General features: G+C 37.7%; 2 protein-coding genes across 2 annotated transcripts in view; both read left to right on the top strand.

The window, feature by feature from the left end:
• Nucleotides 1-627: 627 nt before the first annotated feature.
• On the top strand, nt 628-11768 carry mcm6 (minichromosome maintenance complex component 6). The gene is made up of 18 exons (XM_042496954.2): nt 628-866; nt 1031-1177; nt 2227-2337; nt 2556-2643; nt 3346-3507; nt 3612-3777; nt 4387-4535; nt 5067-5217; nt 5313-5454; nt 5562-5703; nt 6527-6634; nt 7017-7172; nt 7351-7479; nt 8061-8225; nt 8995-9115; nt 9812-10018; nt 11136-11275; nt 11371-11768. Exons 1-18 carry the CDS (start codon nt 769-771, stop codon nt 11479-11481), a joined length of 2493 nt encoding a protein of 830 aa, XP_042352888.2. The 5' UTR covers nt 628-768; the 3' UTR covers nt 11482-11768.
• Nucleotides 11769-12955: 1187 nt separating this feature from the next.
• Nucleotides 12956-18721, top strand: part of LOC121951588 (uncharacterized) — a 32930-nt gene continuing 27164 nt past the window's right edge. The window contains exons 1-2 of the mRNA XM_042497970.2: nt 12956-13107; nt 16271-16550. Coding sequence (XP_042353904.1) covers nt 13047-13107; nt 16271-16550 — 341 coding nt within the window. The 5' untranslated portion in view covers nt 12956-13046. The remainder of the gene's footprint in view (nt 13108-16270; nt 16551-18721) is intronic.

The raw sequence follows: 18721 nt of genomic DNA, 5'->3' as shown, positions 1-18721 counted from the left end.
GTTTTGTCTCTGTTAAGCGCTCTATAAAATATGTTATTATTATTAGTAATATTATCATTATTATTAAATATATACAAAATGTAGGGAAAATTATATTCATGATTCTTATAATAATATGTTTAAAATTATGGTATAAAAATGTTGTATTTTTTAGCTTCTTAAGGTTATTTTCTTTTTTGGTTCTGGCTTTTAGTTTTCCTATTATTATTATTATTAAACAATAAACAACTTTTCATTAATATCTTGCTGATCTGCCTGGTGTCAGTGTGAGTGTAAATCGTTATATTTCTGAATTTCTAGCGTTATTTTTTAAACTCAAAATGAAACCTTTATTATTTCGAAGCGGTGATTTTATCTTTATTATGTTTACGAGTCAAATTTTAATACATAATTATTTGACAGAGACACGCGCACAGACACCGGTAGAACAAAGCTTACGTTTCTTTTTTTTATACGTCTGTTGATCATTTTTTCTCTGAACTTTATTGATCTGAAAAACGGGAAGCATTTCGCGGGAAAAAATCAGAAGCGCATTGCGTCACTTTGACATTCTCACTCCTGATTGGCTACAACTCAGAGAACGTTCGCATACCGTCACCGATTGGTCGAAAGTGGCGCGCCAAAGATCACGTGTCCCTCTTTTCGCGCGAAACTGGCAGTGTGTTCTGTAAGCTCCGCAGCGTGCAGCGTGTCTCCGGTGATCTGCGGCTCGGCTCTTGTTTCTTACTGGTTTTTGGATCTTTTGTTCCCGTTAACGGAGTTTTCAGGATGGATGTGGCCACAGCGACCGCGGAGAACGTCGGGGAGATCGTGAAGGACGAGTTGGCGGAAAAATGTCAGAAGTTATTTCAGGCTTTTCTGGAGGAGTAAGTCCGGCTGCAGCAGGCGTCTTTGTGTTGTTGTCGGCCCAAACTGCCTGTGCACGAGATGATCGTTTTTTAAACGTTATTTAACCGTTACAGAGCATCCAGAGCGGTGTCGATCAGCTGTTAGAGCTCATGTATGATATGCATTTATTGTTTTTGTGTAGGTTTCAGACCGGGGACGGGGAGGTGAAGTATGTCCGGGAGGCCGAGGAGCTGATCCGGCCTGAGAGGAACACTCTGCTCGTGAGCTTCACTGATCTGGAGGGCTTCAACCAGGAGCTCGCGACCACCATCCAGGAGGAGTACTACAGGTGAGTACCACACCTGCTCATTAACTCTCTGTTTACCTTACAGTTTGCTCTCTAACCACAGTGCTGCAGTTACTTTAACTGTAACGTGTTTTCACCGGAACAGCTGATTTTCTATCATCTCATACCCCGAGTGTCGATGAATAACTGCAGAAATACAAAATATATAATATATATACAAATACTGTATAATACTTAACACTAAACTTGAGCACCTTTAAAAACAAAAACATGGAAATAAGGCAGTGAGCAACTTAACGAGAAATTACCTGAAAATAAGAAGAAACAAATAAATAAAAAACAACTAATTATTAACAAGCAACTTAGCAAGAGATGTGTCGCAAATTGCAAGAAATTAGGAGAAGAAAATGAATTGAAAAATTAAAAATGTAGAAATGTAAAAACAAAAGGAGAGAAAGCAAGAGACATGGAGAAAGAAAAGTATTAGTAACTATTTAGGTTAATTAAATGTTCATTTAGTACCTTTTTCAAACTTTATTATTATTATTATTTTGCAATGTTTCTTTAAATTTTTGTGTGATCATATTTAGGTAATTTTCTTGTAACTTTTTACTAATTACTTGCTAATTTTGTGGTAATTTCTTGTGAAGTTGCTCATTTCCTTCCTTACATGTTTTTGAAAGAAATGAAGCCGGTTTGTTCAGGTTTCCAGGGGTTGAGTTAAAAAACGTAAATTCAAAAGAAAGGAGCACTATGCAAATATATAAACGTATATAAACTTTTTCCCATATCAGAATTTAAAATATATAGATCTGATCATTATATAGTTTCTTGACATTTTTTACTGCATTGATCACGTGTAGTGCGTGCTGAAATACTGTATTGATCACGTGACGTCACATTTGTACTAACCAGCTCAGGGACGACAGACGGAAATTAGATCATAAACTAACTCGGGCACATTTATGTGGAAGTGCAAACTGAAACGTTAATTATTGTGCTCTGTCCCCGCAAATTCAGCTAATGAATAAAATAAACAACCAGCAGGTGCATTCTCATCCGTGTGCTGACATGAAGGATTGTGTTTGCAGAGTTTACCCCTTCCTCTGTCGGGCAGTGCGCAACTTTGCTCGGGATCATGGGAACGTTCCTCTAAACAAAGAGTTCTACGTGGCGCTCGAGGATCTGCCGACAAGACACAAGTACGTGTGACACAAAAAAACCTCCATATGTGTGCACGCACTTTCAGTCAGTCTGTTTGCTTTATTTGCATCATATACTGTGAATTCATATAATATACTATGTATACTGTAATATATACTGCAGTATTCTCAGTAGACGTTACATAGTGGCTGCAGTGTGTTCTTTTTAATAACATTTAATCTAAGAGTTGATGATCTTTTTCTTGTGTGCATTTTAGGATCCGCGAGCTGTCGTCGATGCGTATCGGCACTCTGGTGAGGATCAGTGGTCAGGTGGTGCGGACGCACCCAGTACACCCTGAACTGGTAAGAGATCCTGCAGGAAACACGTGCACGAAAATAATCAGTTAATGAGAGGCGACGCGCAGAGGAGGAACATTTCAGCCACAAAATGATCTTTTGTTTTTCAGTTTCTCACTTTGAGTTTTGATTAATTTTTGAAGAAAACCTTTTTATTGAATTCCTCACATAAAAAAAGAAATGCTGCCCATCCTTAAATGGAGGTATGTGAGAAAAACAAGGTTTTATCCCAAATTCAATTTCATCATTTTTTCTCCTTTATCATCAAACATTCATATTTACCGAGGCGCCCAAAACACTCTCATTCACCTTCTTGTGGCTCCATTTTTCCTCAGATTAAGACGTCCGCACGTCTGAAATTTACTGAGTAAAACCTTGAAGTCGTCATTTTCCCGAATCACTTTCACATTTTAATTTCGTTTTTTCTTTCTGTCACATTTTTTTTTCATCTATTTGTGATTTTGTTGAAATTTCTTTTTTTTTTCTTCTAGGTTTTTAGATGTTGGGTTTCTTTCCTGCACAGCTAACTTTGTCATTTTTATAATTAATTTTTAATATTTTATTTGTAACTGTGCAAATAAACTAAACTTATTCCACATTAACACGGGGTGAGTGATTGATACACAGACGATCATTTTGCGTGTGAAGTTTTCTTGTAAATGCATAAATTCGGGGATGTTGAGCTCGTGGTTTTTTGCTGATTTGCAGGTGAGCGGCACCTTCCTGTGCATGGACTGTCAGGCCGTCATCAAAGACGTCCCTCAGCAGTTCAAATACTCTCCTCCGACCATCTGCAGAAACCCCGTCTGCAACAACCGCTCACGCTTCCACCTCGACACGCACAAGTCCAAGTTCATCGACTTCCAGAAGGTGACTGATGCATAAATGTGTGTGTGTGTGTGTGTGTGTGTGTGTGTGTGTGTGTGTAAACAGGTGAACTGATGATAATTTGAGGTTTCTGACTCTGCGTTCAGGTGCGTATCCAGGAGACGCAGGCCGAGCTGCCCCGCGGATCCATCCCGCGCTCCCTGGAGATCGTCCTGAGGGCCGAGGCTGTGGAGACGGCTCAGGCCGGAGACCGCTGTGACTTCACCGGGACGCTCATCGTCGTGCCGGACGTCTCTCAGCTCAGCACGCCAGGTATGATTGTGATTGCAAAAAGAAACACTGCACACATCAGTTTTCTTGTGGTGAACTCTGACGCCTCTCACGAGTATTTTAACCTTTGAACTGTGTGCAAATTGCTGCATTTGCTCCCAGAAACATTAAAAAAAAAGGAAATGAGCAACTCGGTGAGAAATGTATTGCTAGAAATGAGTCTGTTTAGAAAATGATTTTTAAAAAGCTGGGGGAAAAAAGTGACATAGGATAGCATGTCGTCGAAAATGGTGACGAAACGACATTTTAGACAGAAATAAAGGGCACGGGCAATAAAAAATAGGTTATATCATAAACGCATACCCATAAACACACACACACACACACACACACACACACACACACACACACACACACACACACCAGTTCAAACATACACACACTGTAAATATTTTAATTTTAAATTTAAAGTTATGTTACAGAATTATTAGAACTTCTGAAGCACTTTTCTATTGGAAAAACATTTTTAAAATATTTAGTTTTTGCGCAAGTCTGTGATGAAAAACTGCCGCGTGACATCGAGGAAAGCAAAAAAGTACTTGAACACATCACACTGTTGTTTTAAAAACATTTTGCGACGTCTGCCTCCAGGCGTGCGAGCAGAGACGAGCACCCGCGTTCCCGGAGGGCCTCAGGGCTTTGAGGCCGACGGCTTGAGAGGACTGAAAGCTCTGGGAGTCAGAGAGCTGTCGTACAGACTCGCCTTTTTGGCGTGCAACGTGACCCCGACCAACCCGCGGGTAAGACACACAAACACCAGCACGTTTCCACCGAAATCACACGAACAACATCCGTCAAACCCAAAACAGCAAATGAAATAAAGCTCCACACGCTCCCGGTGTTCAGATAAATAAATTACCAAACCAATAAAAATAAATGAAATAAAATAAATTCATATTGGATAAATGAAGAAAGCACAGGTGTTATAAACTCCATCCAGCTTTCTGTTTTTTCTGAATTCTTGTTTTTCAGATCAAAGTATGTATGGTGAATATTGGGGCAAAAAGTGTGAATATTAATGTTTATGATTAAGGTTTTGTTTTTTTAATTAAAATTGAAAAAATGGGATATGATTTGATTGGATTTCTCCTTTTTTATTTGGCATGTTTGAAATAAATATCTAACTAACAAACTAAATGAAGAATTTTATTTAGAGAGCCTTTTTTAGAAAACTCAAAGACGCTCAACAGAAACCAAAACAAAGTCCATTAAAAGTCAGTAAAACCAGATTAAATGAAGACGTGAAAAGTGTGCGTCTGCTCTTGCCGTAGTTCGGTGGTAAGGAGCTGCGTGACGAGGAGCAGACTGCAGAAAGCATCAAGAGCCAGATGACGGAGAAGGAGTGGGAGAAAGTGTTCGAGATGAGCCAAGACAAGAACTTGTACCACAACCTGTGCACCAGCCTCTTCCCCACCATCCACGGTCAGCGCCCGAAACCTGCTCTGCGTCCACCGACAGAGTGTGTCTCAGAGTGTCGAAGCTGCAGGTTTTTAACGCGGCGATGTCCTGATTTGCAGGCAATGACGAGGTGAAGCGCGGCATCCTGCTGATGCTGTTTGGAGGCGTTCCCAAAACGACCATGGAGGGAACCTCGCTGAGAGGAGACATCAACGTCTGCATCGTCGGAGACCCCAGCACCGCCAAGAGCCAGTTCCTCAAGTATGTGTCCAACATTTCCAGTCTCCTCTGAGACATTGCTCACATGTCAGTGTGAATGGTGACTTAAATGTGTGTGTTTGCGTGTGTGTGTGTGTGTGTGTGTGCAGGCACGTGGAGGAGTTCAGTCCCAGAGCGGTGTACACCAGCGGCAAAGCCAGCACCGCCGCGGGTCTGACGGCAGCCGTGGTCCGAGACGAGGAGTCCCACGAGTTTGTCATCGAGGCCGGAGCTCTGATGCTGGCGGACAACGTGAGTGCGAAGACGTAGAAAGTTTAAGGAGCAAGTGTTACTCAACTTATGGCCTGCAGGCCAAATCTGGCCCCTGATAGGAAGCCAAGTGTCCCCCAAAATCTCTAATTCAGTATTAAAATAAAGTGATTCACATTGTGAGGTGTTTTTGCACTTTTCGTATATACATAAAGTTCCAGAGTGAATAAAGCAGCATTTAAATGTTTATCAAAAAAAAGCCAGTGGAGGATCCCCCCGCACCTCCTGAGGTCCTAGGTAAGCCCCTAATGTCCTAAAATCTTAGAAATTCCCTAAAATCCTACACATGGTCTAATATTCTTGAAATGTCCTAACATCCCACAAAGGTCCTAAAATGCCAGAAACATCCAAAAATCCTAGAATAGTTCTGAAATCCTAAAAACAGCCTAAAATCCTAGAAACCACCTAAAACCCTGCAAAGGCACTAAAATCCTAGACACAGCCTAAAATCCCAAAAACGGTCTAAAATCCTATAAATGGCTTAAAATTCTAAAATCCTAGAAACAACCTTAAAATCCTGCAAAGGTGCTAAAATCCTAGAAAAGTCTGAAAATCCTAAAAATGTCATCAAATCCTGAAACTGTCCATAAATCTTAACATTTGTTAAAATTCTACAAATGTCTTAAAATCACAGAAATGTCCTGAAATACTAGAAACACCCTGAAAAACTTAGAAATGTCCTAAAATCCCCAGAAAAACCTGAAGTCCCAGAAAGATGTTGTGCTGCTGCGACTTTGCGTCGGGTGTAAAACGGTAAAAATGTAATAACGTGCGTGTTTGTATTAACGACGCCGTTTCCTCTCAGGGAGTTTGCTGCATTGATGAGTTTGATAAAATGGACCTGAAGGACCAGGTGGCGATCCACGAGGCCATGGAGCAGCAGACCATCAGCATCACCAAGGCGGGAGTCAAGGTAACGCAGCCGCACGCAGCCCGAATCTAAAATGACGATCTGACATTTGACTCGTTTCGAACACTACGGTTCACGCCGGATTATAATATTTTGTTTAAACCGTGTTGTGAATTTTGAAAATGATTACATCCTTTTTCTTTTCCTTTTTTTTTGTTTTTTTTCCAATAAAGTCAGAATTTTGGACTTTACTTCTGTTACGTTACAGTTAAATGTAGGAAAGTAAATGACAAATGAAATTAAATCAAATTAAATGTGTCTTGAATTGAAATGTCAGCCTTATAACTGAAGCTTTGGGCTGTTCGGTACGGTCGTATGTTCATCATAATGAAGGTCCGCTCGTCTCTGCGGCAGATTAACGGGTCTTTGTCTCCGTCTCGTCCAGGCCACCCTGAACGCTCGCACCTCCATCCTGGCAGCCGCCAACCCCGTCAGCGGGCGATACGACCGCAGCAAGAGTCTGAAGCAGAACGTCAACCTGACGCCTCCCATCATGAGCCGCTTCGACCTCTTCTTCATCCTGGTGGACGACTGTAACGAGGTCCGCGAGCTCATCTGTGCCTTTGTTCTCGCTCTGATTATTAAATAAACTTCTTTTTATTTCTCGTTCTTTTTTATTCCACCTTAAACGTTTCATTTCTGCATCCTCTGATCTGTTTTAATAATCCAGTGTCCGTACAGTGATTCTGAATGCCGTCCTTCTCCCGTGTGTCTCCCAGGTGACGGATTACGCCATCGCCAGACGCATCGTGGACCTGCACTCCCGCGTGGAGGAATCTGTGGACAGACTTTACGCTCTGGACGAGATCCGCAGATACCTGCTGTTTGCAAGGCAGTTCAAACCAAAGGTGTGTGTGTGTGTGTGTGTGTGTGTGTGTGTGTGTGTGTGTGTGTGTGTGTGTGTGTGTGTGTGTGTGTGTGTGTGTGTGTGTGTGTGTCTGTGTCTGTGTCTGTGTGTGTGTGTGTGTCTGTGTCTGTGTGTGTGTGTGTGTGTGTGTGTGTGTGTGTGTGTGTGTGTGTGTGTGTGTGTGTGTGTGTCTGTGTCTGTGTCTGTGTGTGTGTGTCTGTGTCTGTGTGTGTCTGTGTGTGTGTGTGTGTGTGTGTCTGTGTGTGTGTCTGTGTGTGTGTGTGTGTGTGTGTGTGTCTGTCTGTCTGTGTGTGTGTGTGTGTGTCTGTCTGTGTGTGTGTGTGTGTGTGTGTGTGTGTGTGTGTATGTGTCTGTGTGTGTCTGTGTGTGTGTGTGTGTGTGTGTGTGTCTGTGTGTGTGTCTGTGTCTGTGTCTGTGTGTGTGTGTGTGTGTGTGTGTGTGTGTGTGTGTGTGTGTGTGTGTGTGTGTGTGTGTGTGTGTGTGTGTGTGTGTACCCGCTGTAAACACACACAGTCTTTCAAACAGTCTGCACGCTCGTCATTAACCGTTTCTCGTCCGCAGATCTCCAGCGAATCCGAAGAGTTCATCGTGGAGCAGTACAAACGTCTCCGCCAGCGTGACGGCGCCGGAGGAGTGTCCAAGTCCGCCTGGAGGATCACGGTGCGACAGCTGGAGAGCATGATCCGCCTGTCGGAGGGCATGGCGCGCATGCACTGCTGTGACGAGGTGAGTCGCAAAAAACGAGCCGCTTTCTCCAATTTCTCCCTAATTTTTTCTTTTTTTCCTCAAAAACGGTTCCCAGAGAAGTCGTCTCCTGATTTATCGACTCGTTCTGAATTATTTGCTCATCGATTCGTATTCTGAATCCAGTTGTCCTCATGAGTTGAACGTGTGTGCAGGACTCTAACAACATAACTGCAGTAATAAAAAATATATTTATTTATTTTATTTTTTATTTTTCCTGGTGAAAGTTTCAGGAGTGCATGTGATGTACGAAGTGAAATCTAAAGATATTAATCTTGTGTAGATGTCATCAACTTTTTTCCATATTAATATTATGATTATGATTATTTCTCTTATGTGGCATCTTTAAACAGAGAAACTCCCGTGTACAAAAAATCCAAAAATGTAACTCGTAAAGTGACAATCCTGCATGAAAGAAGCTTTTTTTGTGATGAAATTCTTATTTAGTTTTGTGCAAATTATAATAAAAAATGAAAACAAATAACATAATAACAAATCATATATAAAAGTTGCATCTCATTCATATTTTCCCACCGACGCTCCAAAAGAAAATTTAGACTTTTTTTTCTAACCCTCCCCTCCTGTGATGTTAAATCATTTTTGATTAATTAATTTAAGAAATAAAAAGACAGAAATAAGTTATATTGTATCTATTTTTTGCCTTCTTCTTTCTTTAATTGATAAAATAAATAACTGATTTTTTATTTCTGCTTTTGAGTTTAAATTTAAACCCGTTAATGTTTTTGTTCAGGTTCAACCCAAACATGTGAAGGAAGCTTTCCGTCTGCTCAACAAATCCATCATCAGAGTGGAGACGCCCGACATCAACCTGGAGCAGGACGACGACCTGGAGGAGGAGGAGCAGGAGGATGGTATGCACGCACGCACGCACGCACGCACGCACGCACGCACGCACGCACGCACGCACGCACGCACGCACGCACGCACGCACGCACGCACGCACACAGATGTACACACACACACGCACACACACACACACATATATGCACACACACACACACACAGATGTACACATTAAAAGGTAAGTTTTGGTATTTTTGTCAGCAAGGTGTCAAACTGGTTTGATTTCTTTCAAAAACATGGAGAGAAGGCAGCCAGCAACAAGATGTGGCCCAAAAATGAGCAAAAAATTAATAAAAAAAGGAAAAAAGTTTCAAAAAAATTAGCTGAAAATTAGCAAAAATGTTTTTTAAAAAATGCTGAAAATATTAATTTTACATGCATTTATTTTATATTTTTTATTTTCCTGTCTTTTTTTTTTGTAACCTAATTTTAAATATAAAATGATTATAGTTACAAATACAGTTTTTCAGACATTTCCTATTTTTTTTTTTAGGATTTTTCTCATAATCCTCCCCTCTTTTTTTAAATAAATATTTATCTCATTTTCTTTTCATGTTTTACATTTTTTGTGGGACATTTCTTACCAAGAAAGAAATCAAAATCGGAAAAATGGAAAATAGGGTCCATGTTTAAAAAATACCAAAGTTAACTTTAGCATCTAAATGCAGATGCAGAGATCTTCTAACTAATGCCAACTTTTGCAGGACACGCCGTCCCCAACGGAGTGAACGGTGTAAACGGACACGTGGACGGCGTCAACGGGCACGTCAATGGAATCAATGGACACGTGAACGGTGTGAACGGCCACGCCGAGCCTGCCGGTCAGCCCAAACCGTCTCTCCGTCTGTCCTTCACCGAATACAAACGCATCTCCAACCTGCTCGTCCTGCATCTGCGCCGCGCCGAGGAAGGTAAGGGACGCCGCTCTGCAAAATGCTGGAAATACTTTTCCAATTACTGTTCGGGATGCTCAATATCGTATTTTTTCTTTTTTTTGCTGATATGCTGATGTATAACAACTCATGTGGCCAATAATCAATACCGATATCAATATAGCGATCATCAAGTCTCTTCTGTCATATTAAGCAGACTTTTATCGTAACGGCCAGATGATGGAGACATGAAATACAGAATAATGCTTTTCAGTGTATATGATATTTATACTCAAAAAAATACTCATAAAAATACTCATAAAAATAAATACATGAATAAATAATAAATGAGTAAATAAGAATGAATAAATAGACAGACATATTTTTTTTATCTGTGCCTGAAATTATTTTGCATCCCTAATTTTTGCAGTTTTCTTTTAACCCTTTGAAACCTGAGCAAGTAGTCTTGATTTCTTTCAAAAACATGGGAAGAAGGCAATGAGCAAAAATTGCCCAAAAAATATAGTTGCAAAATATTACCTGAAAATTAGCAAAACAAAAAAAGAAAGTTAAAGAACAAAACAGATATTGAAATAGCTGAAAAAGTGCTTATAATAATAATAAATTATATATTATATAAAATTATATAATAAACTAATTATGTACATGACTGATTTTGTTGTGCATCCCTAATTTCTGCACCTTTTAAACCTTTAAAACCTGACATAATTATCTTGATTTCTTTCAAAAACAAAAATTAACAAGAAATTTGTAAAAAGTTACAAAAAAATCCTTAATTCCTGAATCCTGAATTAGCAAAAATAAAATCAAAAAGAAAAGTAAAAAAAGCAAAAACAAATATGGAAATTGCCTGAAAAAATGCTTAAAAATAATAATAATTCTGTAACATAATTTTAAATATGTAATTATGATAATTATAAACATGATTTTCTGAATAGTTTTCCATAAATAAAAAAAAAATCTAAATCTTATAAATTTTTCAATTTGCCAGACATTTCTTTCCAAGTTGCCTTTTTGCCGTTTGTGAGATGTTTTAGAAATGAAAGCGCCTCGCTCAGCTCTCACGGAGCTGATGTGGATCCGGGTTTCAGAGGGTTAAATTCAGTCTAACCTTTTCCTGCTCTCTGCGTCGCAGCCGAGGAAGAGGAGCAGCTGAAGAGAAGCGCGGTGGTGAACTGGTATCTGAAGGAGATCGAGTCCGAGATCGACTCCGAGGAGGAGCTGGTCACTAAGAAGGGTCTGATCGAGAAGGTCCTCCACCGGCTGGTGCACTACGTGAGTCCCACCTCCTGCAGAAACGTGCCGTCACCTTTAATCCGGCACTCGTTTTTAATCCAGGTTTTGACGTTCTCCGTCTCGTGTGTCTGCAGGATCACATCCTCATCGAGCTGTCTCAGGCCGGGCTGAAGGGCTCCGAGTCCTCCAGCACAGAAGAAGAAGTCGTTCTGGTCGTCAACCCGAACTACATCCTGGAAGATTAAAGTCCTCTTTGCTTTCTCTCGTTCGAGATGTTGTTTGACTTGTTTTGTCCTGTACAGAAAATTTTGGGCTCTTAAAGAAAAGTGTTTCGTAGTCGAACTGACTTTTGTAAATATGCTGCTCTGTCCCGCCGTCGTCTGTTTGGCGTTCGGTCGAGGAAACGCTGAATTGTTGTTGTTTCCATGACTGTATGTTAAGGCTCCAAGGTTTCAAGTTATATTGTTTTTTGTAAAATTATGAAATGAATTTAAAGAAAATGTTGGTTTAATAATAAAAAAAGTGAACTTAGGGACTGTTTGTCCCTTTATTTTGGGGTGCAAAAAGGGGACAGGCATGCAAATTAATCACTGTTTAAGCTCTTGGGAGGAACTTTTTAAAAACTATTTTGGAAGAGATCACAAATTTAAATAGTATTTTGTTGCCACTTATCACAGAAAAAAACCCAAAACTGTGCTTGAACACATTATGTGAGACGAACACTTCCATCAGAAAAAAACAGCTAAATCTGAGCTTAAAATAGAGATATTTAATCTAAATTAGTTTTTTTTTTATTATTTATTCTGGTTTAGTGAAGGGGCATACACATTCAAATTATTGTCTTTTATTTTTTTACTGTAACTGTTTAAAGAAAACATGCATGTTTTTTTGAATAGATTTTTTAAATTTAATGTTTGTTTATTTTTTAGATTAAAAAAAAAACCATGCCATCCAAAACCAATGCATTTTTTGTTTAAAAATTGTCTAAATTACTGACTAACTCAAATATCATAATCAGAAACTGTAGAAACAAATTATTGGATTTTCAATTTTCCTACAACCCTTAAACACATGGAAGGAACACAAAAAACCCATAACCAAATCTGAGCTGAATATACTGATATTTCATTCATATTCTGCTCGTCTTATTCAAAGTTTTGCCAGGGGAAGGCATGTCAAATAATTCTTTTTTTAATCACTGGGCAGGGACCTATTTATTTTGGCTTACTGGTAATAGTATTTTTTCATTAAAAAAATTAATGTTTTCATTTAAAAATGTAGATTTTTTAAATGTTTTTTTTTAAAAAACTTTTGCCTTCCAATCTTGCTGTTGATTTTTTTTAAATTTGCCAAAATCATACAGTTAATCATAACCATAACCAAGTGTGAAAACAGAATATTTTAAATGAAATTTCCTGTTATGTCCTTTAGCACATCATGTGCAATTAATGGTTTCCACAGTAAAAAAAAACAAAAAAACAAATCTGAGCTGTTGTTTGAAAATTTGCCAATAGTAAAAAGAAAAAGTTGCACAGTCTAACCAGCTGCTCAAGTTTTCGACTTCAACTTCTAACTTTCCAAATAAAAATAAAAATAAAATAAAATAAATATTTGAAGCATTGGAGGGGGGGATTAAAATTTAATAAATAAATAAATAAAAATAAATAAAATTGAACCAAAGCCATCCATAGTTAGATAAATAAATCAGATAAATAACAAACAGTCCCTTAAACACGCAGTTTTTTAACAGAAGCGCTGCATCTTTTGTCCTCCAGGTGGCAGCACGCGGATGTGATAAATCCCACTGCGCATGCCTGACTCTGGAACAAACATGGCGGCGCACATGACAGCTGTGAGGACTGCACTGAAAGGTAAAACACAAAAACATCCAAAACATCCAAAACATCAACTTCACACTTTCTCTAAAAAGTTACCAACGACGGGCTCGTTAAATCAACACCCGCGCCACCTGCACGCGCAGTGGCAGAGACGTCCGCGTGTTTGTCGTAATAATTTTGGACGACAAACGTTTCCTTGTTGTCTCGTGATGTAACCTGACAAACCTCAACAAAGATTTAAGGAAACGTCAACGCTGACGTGAACACTGACGTCAGTGTTTTCTGAGCTGGACTTTACTTTCCCACCTTTTTGTGATTAACTCTTTGATATCTGAGCAGGAAGGTTTTATTTCTTTCAAAAACATGACGATTAATGAGAGATTTAGCAACACCTGGACCAAAAATGAGCGAGTATTTGCAGGAATATTACCTGAAAAATATCAAAAGATAAATAAAAATGAAAAAATAAATAAAAATGATTTTTTTTAAAAAAGGAAAAAAAAAAAAGAAAATGCCCCCCCACCCCCCAAAAATAAAATTTGTTTTAAAAAATGTATTTTAAATTTATACAGATAGTTTTCTTGACTTCCCCATTTCATAAATAATATTTTTTAAAAACAAATTTCGTTGTTGTTCAAGTTTTTTTTTAATCACAGCTTAAGACATGTCGATGATCAGCAGCAACACTGATTTTTATAAAACATTTTCTCTGCTGTCACTAACACTCATAATGCTTTAAAAATATTTTACATTAATATGCTTTTCTACATTAATTGAGTTTATTTTTTAAGCAACATCAGACCTAAAAATAAATATCAAATATTCATTAGTTTTCAGAATTTTAACTCTTTAAATGCCTTTTCTTTGATGCCACTGTTTTATTATTATGATAATTATGATTATTATCATTATTATCATCATTATTGTTATTATTATTATTATTGTTATTATTGTTATAATTATAATAAATTATCACAGCCTGGGAAATGTCACTGATTTGCAGCGACATTGATTGTGTCAGTGCACTGAGTGGAAATTAAATGTATTTTCTCCATATGCTAAATATGGTAAAATATAAAAATAAAAAAAGACGTCTTCAGGTAGAAAATAATAAAAATGACAAATTTTAAGGCAAAAGCCCAGAATGACACCCCGAGATAATACAGAGGGTGTTTTCCTGCTTTGACGGCTGTGGGATCAAAAATGTCAGTTTGAATGGGTTTCAATGGAGCATTTTTTGACCTGAACAGCCTGAATGTGAAAATTTAGTTTCCACAGTGTATTTTAGACTTATTGTAGGAGCTGAGCTGGAAACTCAAATATTAAACAAGAATACACAATCTTGCCGAAATGTATGCCCGAATGCATGAACACAGTCAAAATTATCAAAAAGTGAAGAAAGAAAAGAGCGTAAAATGCATCAATTGAAGTGCGTTTTACGGCAATAAAACGAATGTTTTTTTGAATGGAGTTCAGTTGGTTTGATGACAGTGATTTCAGGACTGTTTCTGATCACAAAAACAGGATCTTAACCTTTAACGGAGAGATCGATCTCGTTATTGAATCCCGGGGGAAGTTTTTGTTCGTTAAAGTCGCTCCGAGTGAATTATCTCAAATAAAAATATACATAAATACAAGTGTATAAAAATATAAATGTAAAAACAGAAATACAGCAATTGTAAATAATTAGCACAGTAGTTAAATATTTAAATATTTAAATATGTAAAAAAAATAATAAACTGAGTATGAAGTCCACTTTTAGAGCACAGCAGTAGAACAGCATTTGCAGTAAATTATTTATTATTATCTTTTTTTTCTTCTTTTTATGAACACACACAATATACAAACACATAAACAATCAAAACAAAGTACACACAACTCAGTGACAAAGACACACTTTTACTCATATACTTTTACAAACTCATCGAAGGATCCTTGCAATACTTCACAGTACGTTACTACAGATATTTTTTGAACGGTCAGCAGTGTTGGTCCGTCTGTCTGCTTGACAATCCCATTTTAGTAATAATTCACATTTGAAAAAAGGTTAAAAAAAGTTACAATATATGTTTTCACAATGCTTCGCGTGCTGCAAAAGGTTTGAAATTTTAAGAATATTTTACAGTTTTTTTGGCATTTTTCGCCATAGTAAAGTGTGATTTTTGGCCATTTTTTTCAACATGCTATATCTTGACTTTTTGGCCTTTTTTGGTGTTTATTTCCACTTTGTATACTATTATGTGCCTCTACGAGCTATAATATGTCATTTTTAGCCATTTTTGTGACGGGTCAAAATTTGACTTTTTTTTCGCCATAGTATAGTATGCGATTTTTGGCCATTTTTTCAACATGCTAAATTATGAGGTTTTTGGCCCCTTTTGGTCTTTGTTTCCACTTTGTATAGTATAACGCGTCTCTACGAGCTATAATATGTCATTTTTAGCCATTTTTGTGACGGGTCAAAATTTGACATTTTACGCCATAGTATAGTATGCGATCTTTTCGGCCACTTTTTCAACATGCTAAATTATGAGGTTTTTGGACTTTTTTGGCCTTTGTTTCCACTTTGTATAGTATAACGCGTCTCTACGAGCTATAATATGTAATTTTTGGCCATTTTTTTGACGGGTCAAAATTTGACTTTTTTTTTCGCCATAGTATAGTATGCGATTTTTCGGCCACTTTTTCAACATGCTAAATTATGAGGTTTTTGGACTTTTTTGGCCTTTGTTTCAACTTTGTATAGTATAACGTATCTCTAAAGACTTTAATATGTCATTTTTAGCCATTTTTAGGACAGGTCAAAATTTGACATTTTTCGCCATAGTATAGTATGCGATTTTTGGCCATTTTTTGAACATGCTAAATTATGACATTTCTGGACTTTTTTGACCTTTGTTTCCACTTTGTATACGATGACATGTCTGTTAAGCTATAATATGTCATTTATCGTATCTTAAGTGCCTTAAGTATGGTGTTAAGTTAATTTTGTGGACCTTCTGTTTATTCCCAGCATTAAGGTACGGTGACAGTGTGCACGTTTCCTGCAGGGTTTAGGCCTGCTGCCAGCTGCTCTGGTGTCACTTAATACTGAACCATTTAAAAAAGTTATAATTCCCATGAGTCACTTAACCACTGCTATTGAGGTAGAGGTCATACTATTGAGGACTAAAAACCTTTTTTCTGTCTTTATTAGGTGTACACCGTGTTCCCGGCCGGTGGCTCCTGACGCAGAGGAGCAAAACCTCGTTTCAGTGTTTGCAGCTACCTGCTGCTCAGTGTCGGCAGCTGCACGTCTCCTCTGCTGCCTTTTTGTGCAGCTCCGGGACAGAGCCGCAGAGGAGCAGCCAGCCACAAAGCACAGCCTCAAACCGCGCAGACGACAGGAAGGCCGGACGGGAGGAAGAGGAGGAGGATCCTGAATACATCCCCAGGAGAAAGGCGAAGAACCCCATGATGAAGATTGGCTATGCCTGGTGAGTGTCTTCATGTTGTAACAAGTCATACGATAGTAGGTCGAAAAAAAGTCACAGTATGGTATGTCGAAAACAGGAATAGCATAGTATGTCCAGAGGAAAAGGCAGAGGATAGTAAGTCGCAAAAACAGAGAATATAACAAGTCCAGAGTGTTATAATTTAACATGTTAAGTCTTAAAATAATACAGGATATCTGGTGGAAAAAAAAGTTGTAAAGATGCCATAGTATGTTCTCAAAAATTTCATGAAAACACCGAAATATAATATGTTGAAAAATTCAGACATAAAAACTTCATAGTATGTAGTAGATTAGTGTAGTATTCGATTTTTTGGCCAGTTTTTCAACATGCTAAATTATGGGGTTTTTGGATTTTTTTGGCCTTTGTTTCCACTTTGTCATCTATAACACGTATCTACGAGCAATAATATGTCATTTTTAGCCATTTTTGTGACGGGTCAAAATTTGACATTTATCGCCATAGTATAGTATGCGATCTTTTTGCCATAGTATAGTATGCGATCTTTTTGCCATAGTATAGTATGCGATCTTTTTGGCCAGTTTTTCAACATGCTAAATTATGAGGTTTTTGGACTATTTTGGCCTTTGTTTCCACTTTGTATAGTATAACGCGTCTCTACGAACTATAATATGTCATTTTTAGCCATTTTTGTGACAGGTCAAAATTTGACTTTTTTTTTCGCCATAGTATAGTATGCGATCTTTTCGCCATAGTATAGTATGCAATCTTTTCGGCCACTTTTTCAACATGCTAAATTATGAGGTTTTTGGATTTTTTTGGCCTTTGTTTCCACTTTGTCATCTATAACACGTATCTACGAGCAATAATATGTCATTTTTAGCCATTTTCGTGACGGGTCAAAATTTGACTTTTTTTTTCGCCATAGTATAGTATGCGATCTTTTTGGCCACTTTTTCAACATGCTAAATTATGAGGTTTTTGGACTTTTTTGGCTTTTGTTTCCACTTTGTATAGTATAACGCGTCTCTATGAGCTATAATATGTCATTTTTAGCCATTTTTGTGACGGGTCAAAATTTGACTTTTTTTTTCGCCATAGTATAGTATGCGATCTTTTCGGCCACTTTTTCAACATGCTAAATTATGGGGTTTTTGGATTTTTTTGGCCTTTTTTTCCACTTTGTAATCTATAATACGTCTCTACGAGCTATAATGTGTCATTTTTGGCTATTTTTGTGACGGGTCAAAATTTGACATTTTTCGCCATAGTATAGTATGCGATCTTCTCGCCATAGTATAGTATGCAATCTTTTCGGCCACTTTTTCAACATGCTAAATTATGAGGTTTTTGGACTTTTTTGGCCTTTGTTTCCACTTTGTATGCTATAATGCGTCTCTACGAGCTATAATATGTCATTTTTAGCCATTTTTGTGACGGGTCAAAATTTGACATTTTTTTTCGCCATAGTATAGTATGCTATTTTTTTGGCAATTTTTTCAACATGCTAAATTATGAGGTTTTTGGACTTTTTTGGCTTTTGTTTCCACTTTGTATAGTATAACGCGTCTCTATGAGCTATAATATGTCATTTTTAGCCATTTTTGTGACGGGTCAAAATTTGACATTTTACGCCATAGTATAGTATGCGATTTTTCGGCCAGTTTTTCAACATGCTAAATTATGAATTTTTTTTTACTTTTTTGGCATTTCTTTCCACTTTGTATAGTATAACGCGTCTCTATGAGCTATAATATGTCTTTTTTAGCCATTTTTGTGACGGGTCAAAATTTGACATTTTTCGCCATAGTATAGTATGCGATCTTTTTGGCCAGTTTTTCAACATGCTAAATTATGAGGTTTTTGGACTTTTTTGGCCTTTGTTTCCACTTTGTATAGTATAACACGTCTCTACGAGCAATAATATGTCATTTTTAGCCATTTTTGTGACGGGTCAAAATTTGACATTTTTCGCCATAGTATAGTATGCGATCTTTTCGGCCACTTTTTCAACATGCTAAATTATGAGGTTTTTGGACTTTTTTGGCCTTTGTTTCCACTTTGTATAGTATAACGCGTCTCTACGAGCAATAATATGTCATTTTTAGCCATTTTTGTGACGGGTCAAAATTTGACATTTTTCGCCATAGTATAGTATGCGATCTTTTTGGCCACTTTTTCAACATGCTAAA

This window comes from Plectropomus leopardus, chromosome 12 (genome assembly GCF_026936395.1).
Source record: "Plectropomus leopardus strain MGB_pleo_1.0 chromosome 12, ASM2693639v1, whole genome shotgun sequence".
In the NCBI taxonomy this organism is placed as follows: Eukaryota; Metazoa; Chordata; class Actinopteri; order Perciformes; family Serranidae; genus Plectropomus; species Plectropomus leopardus.
Note: the sequence above shows the minus strand (reverse complement) of the source record. Positions and strands in the feature narration are given on the sequence as shown.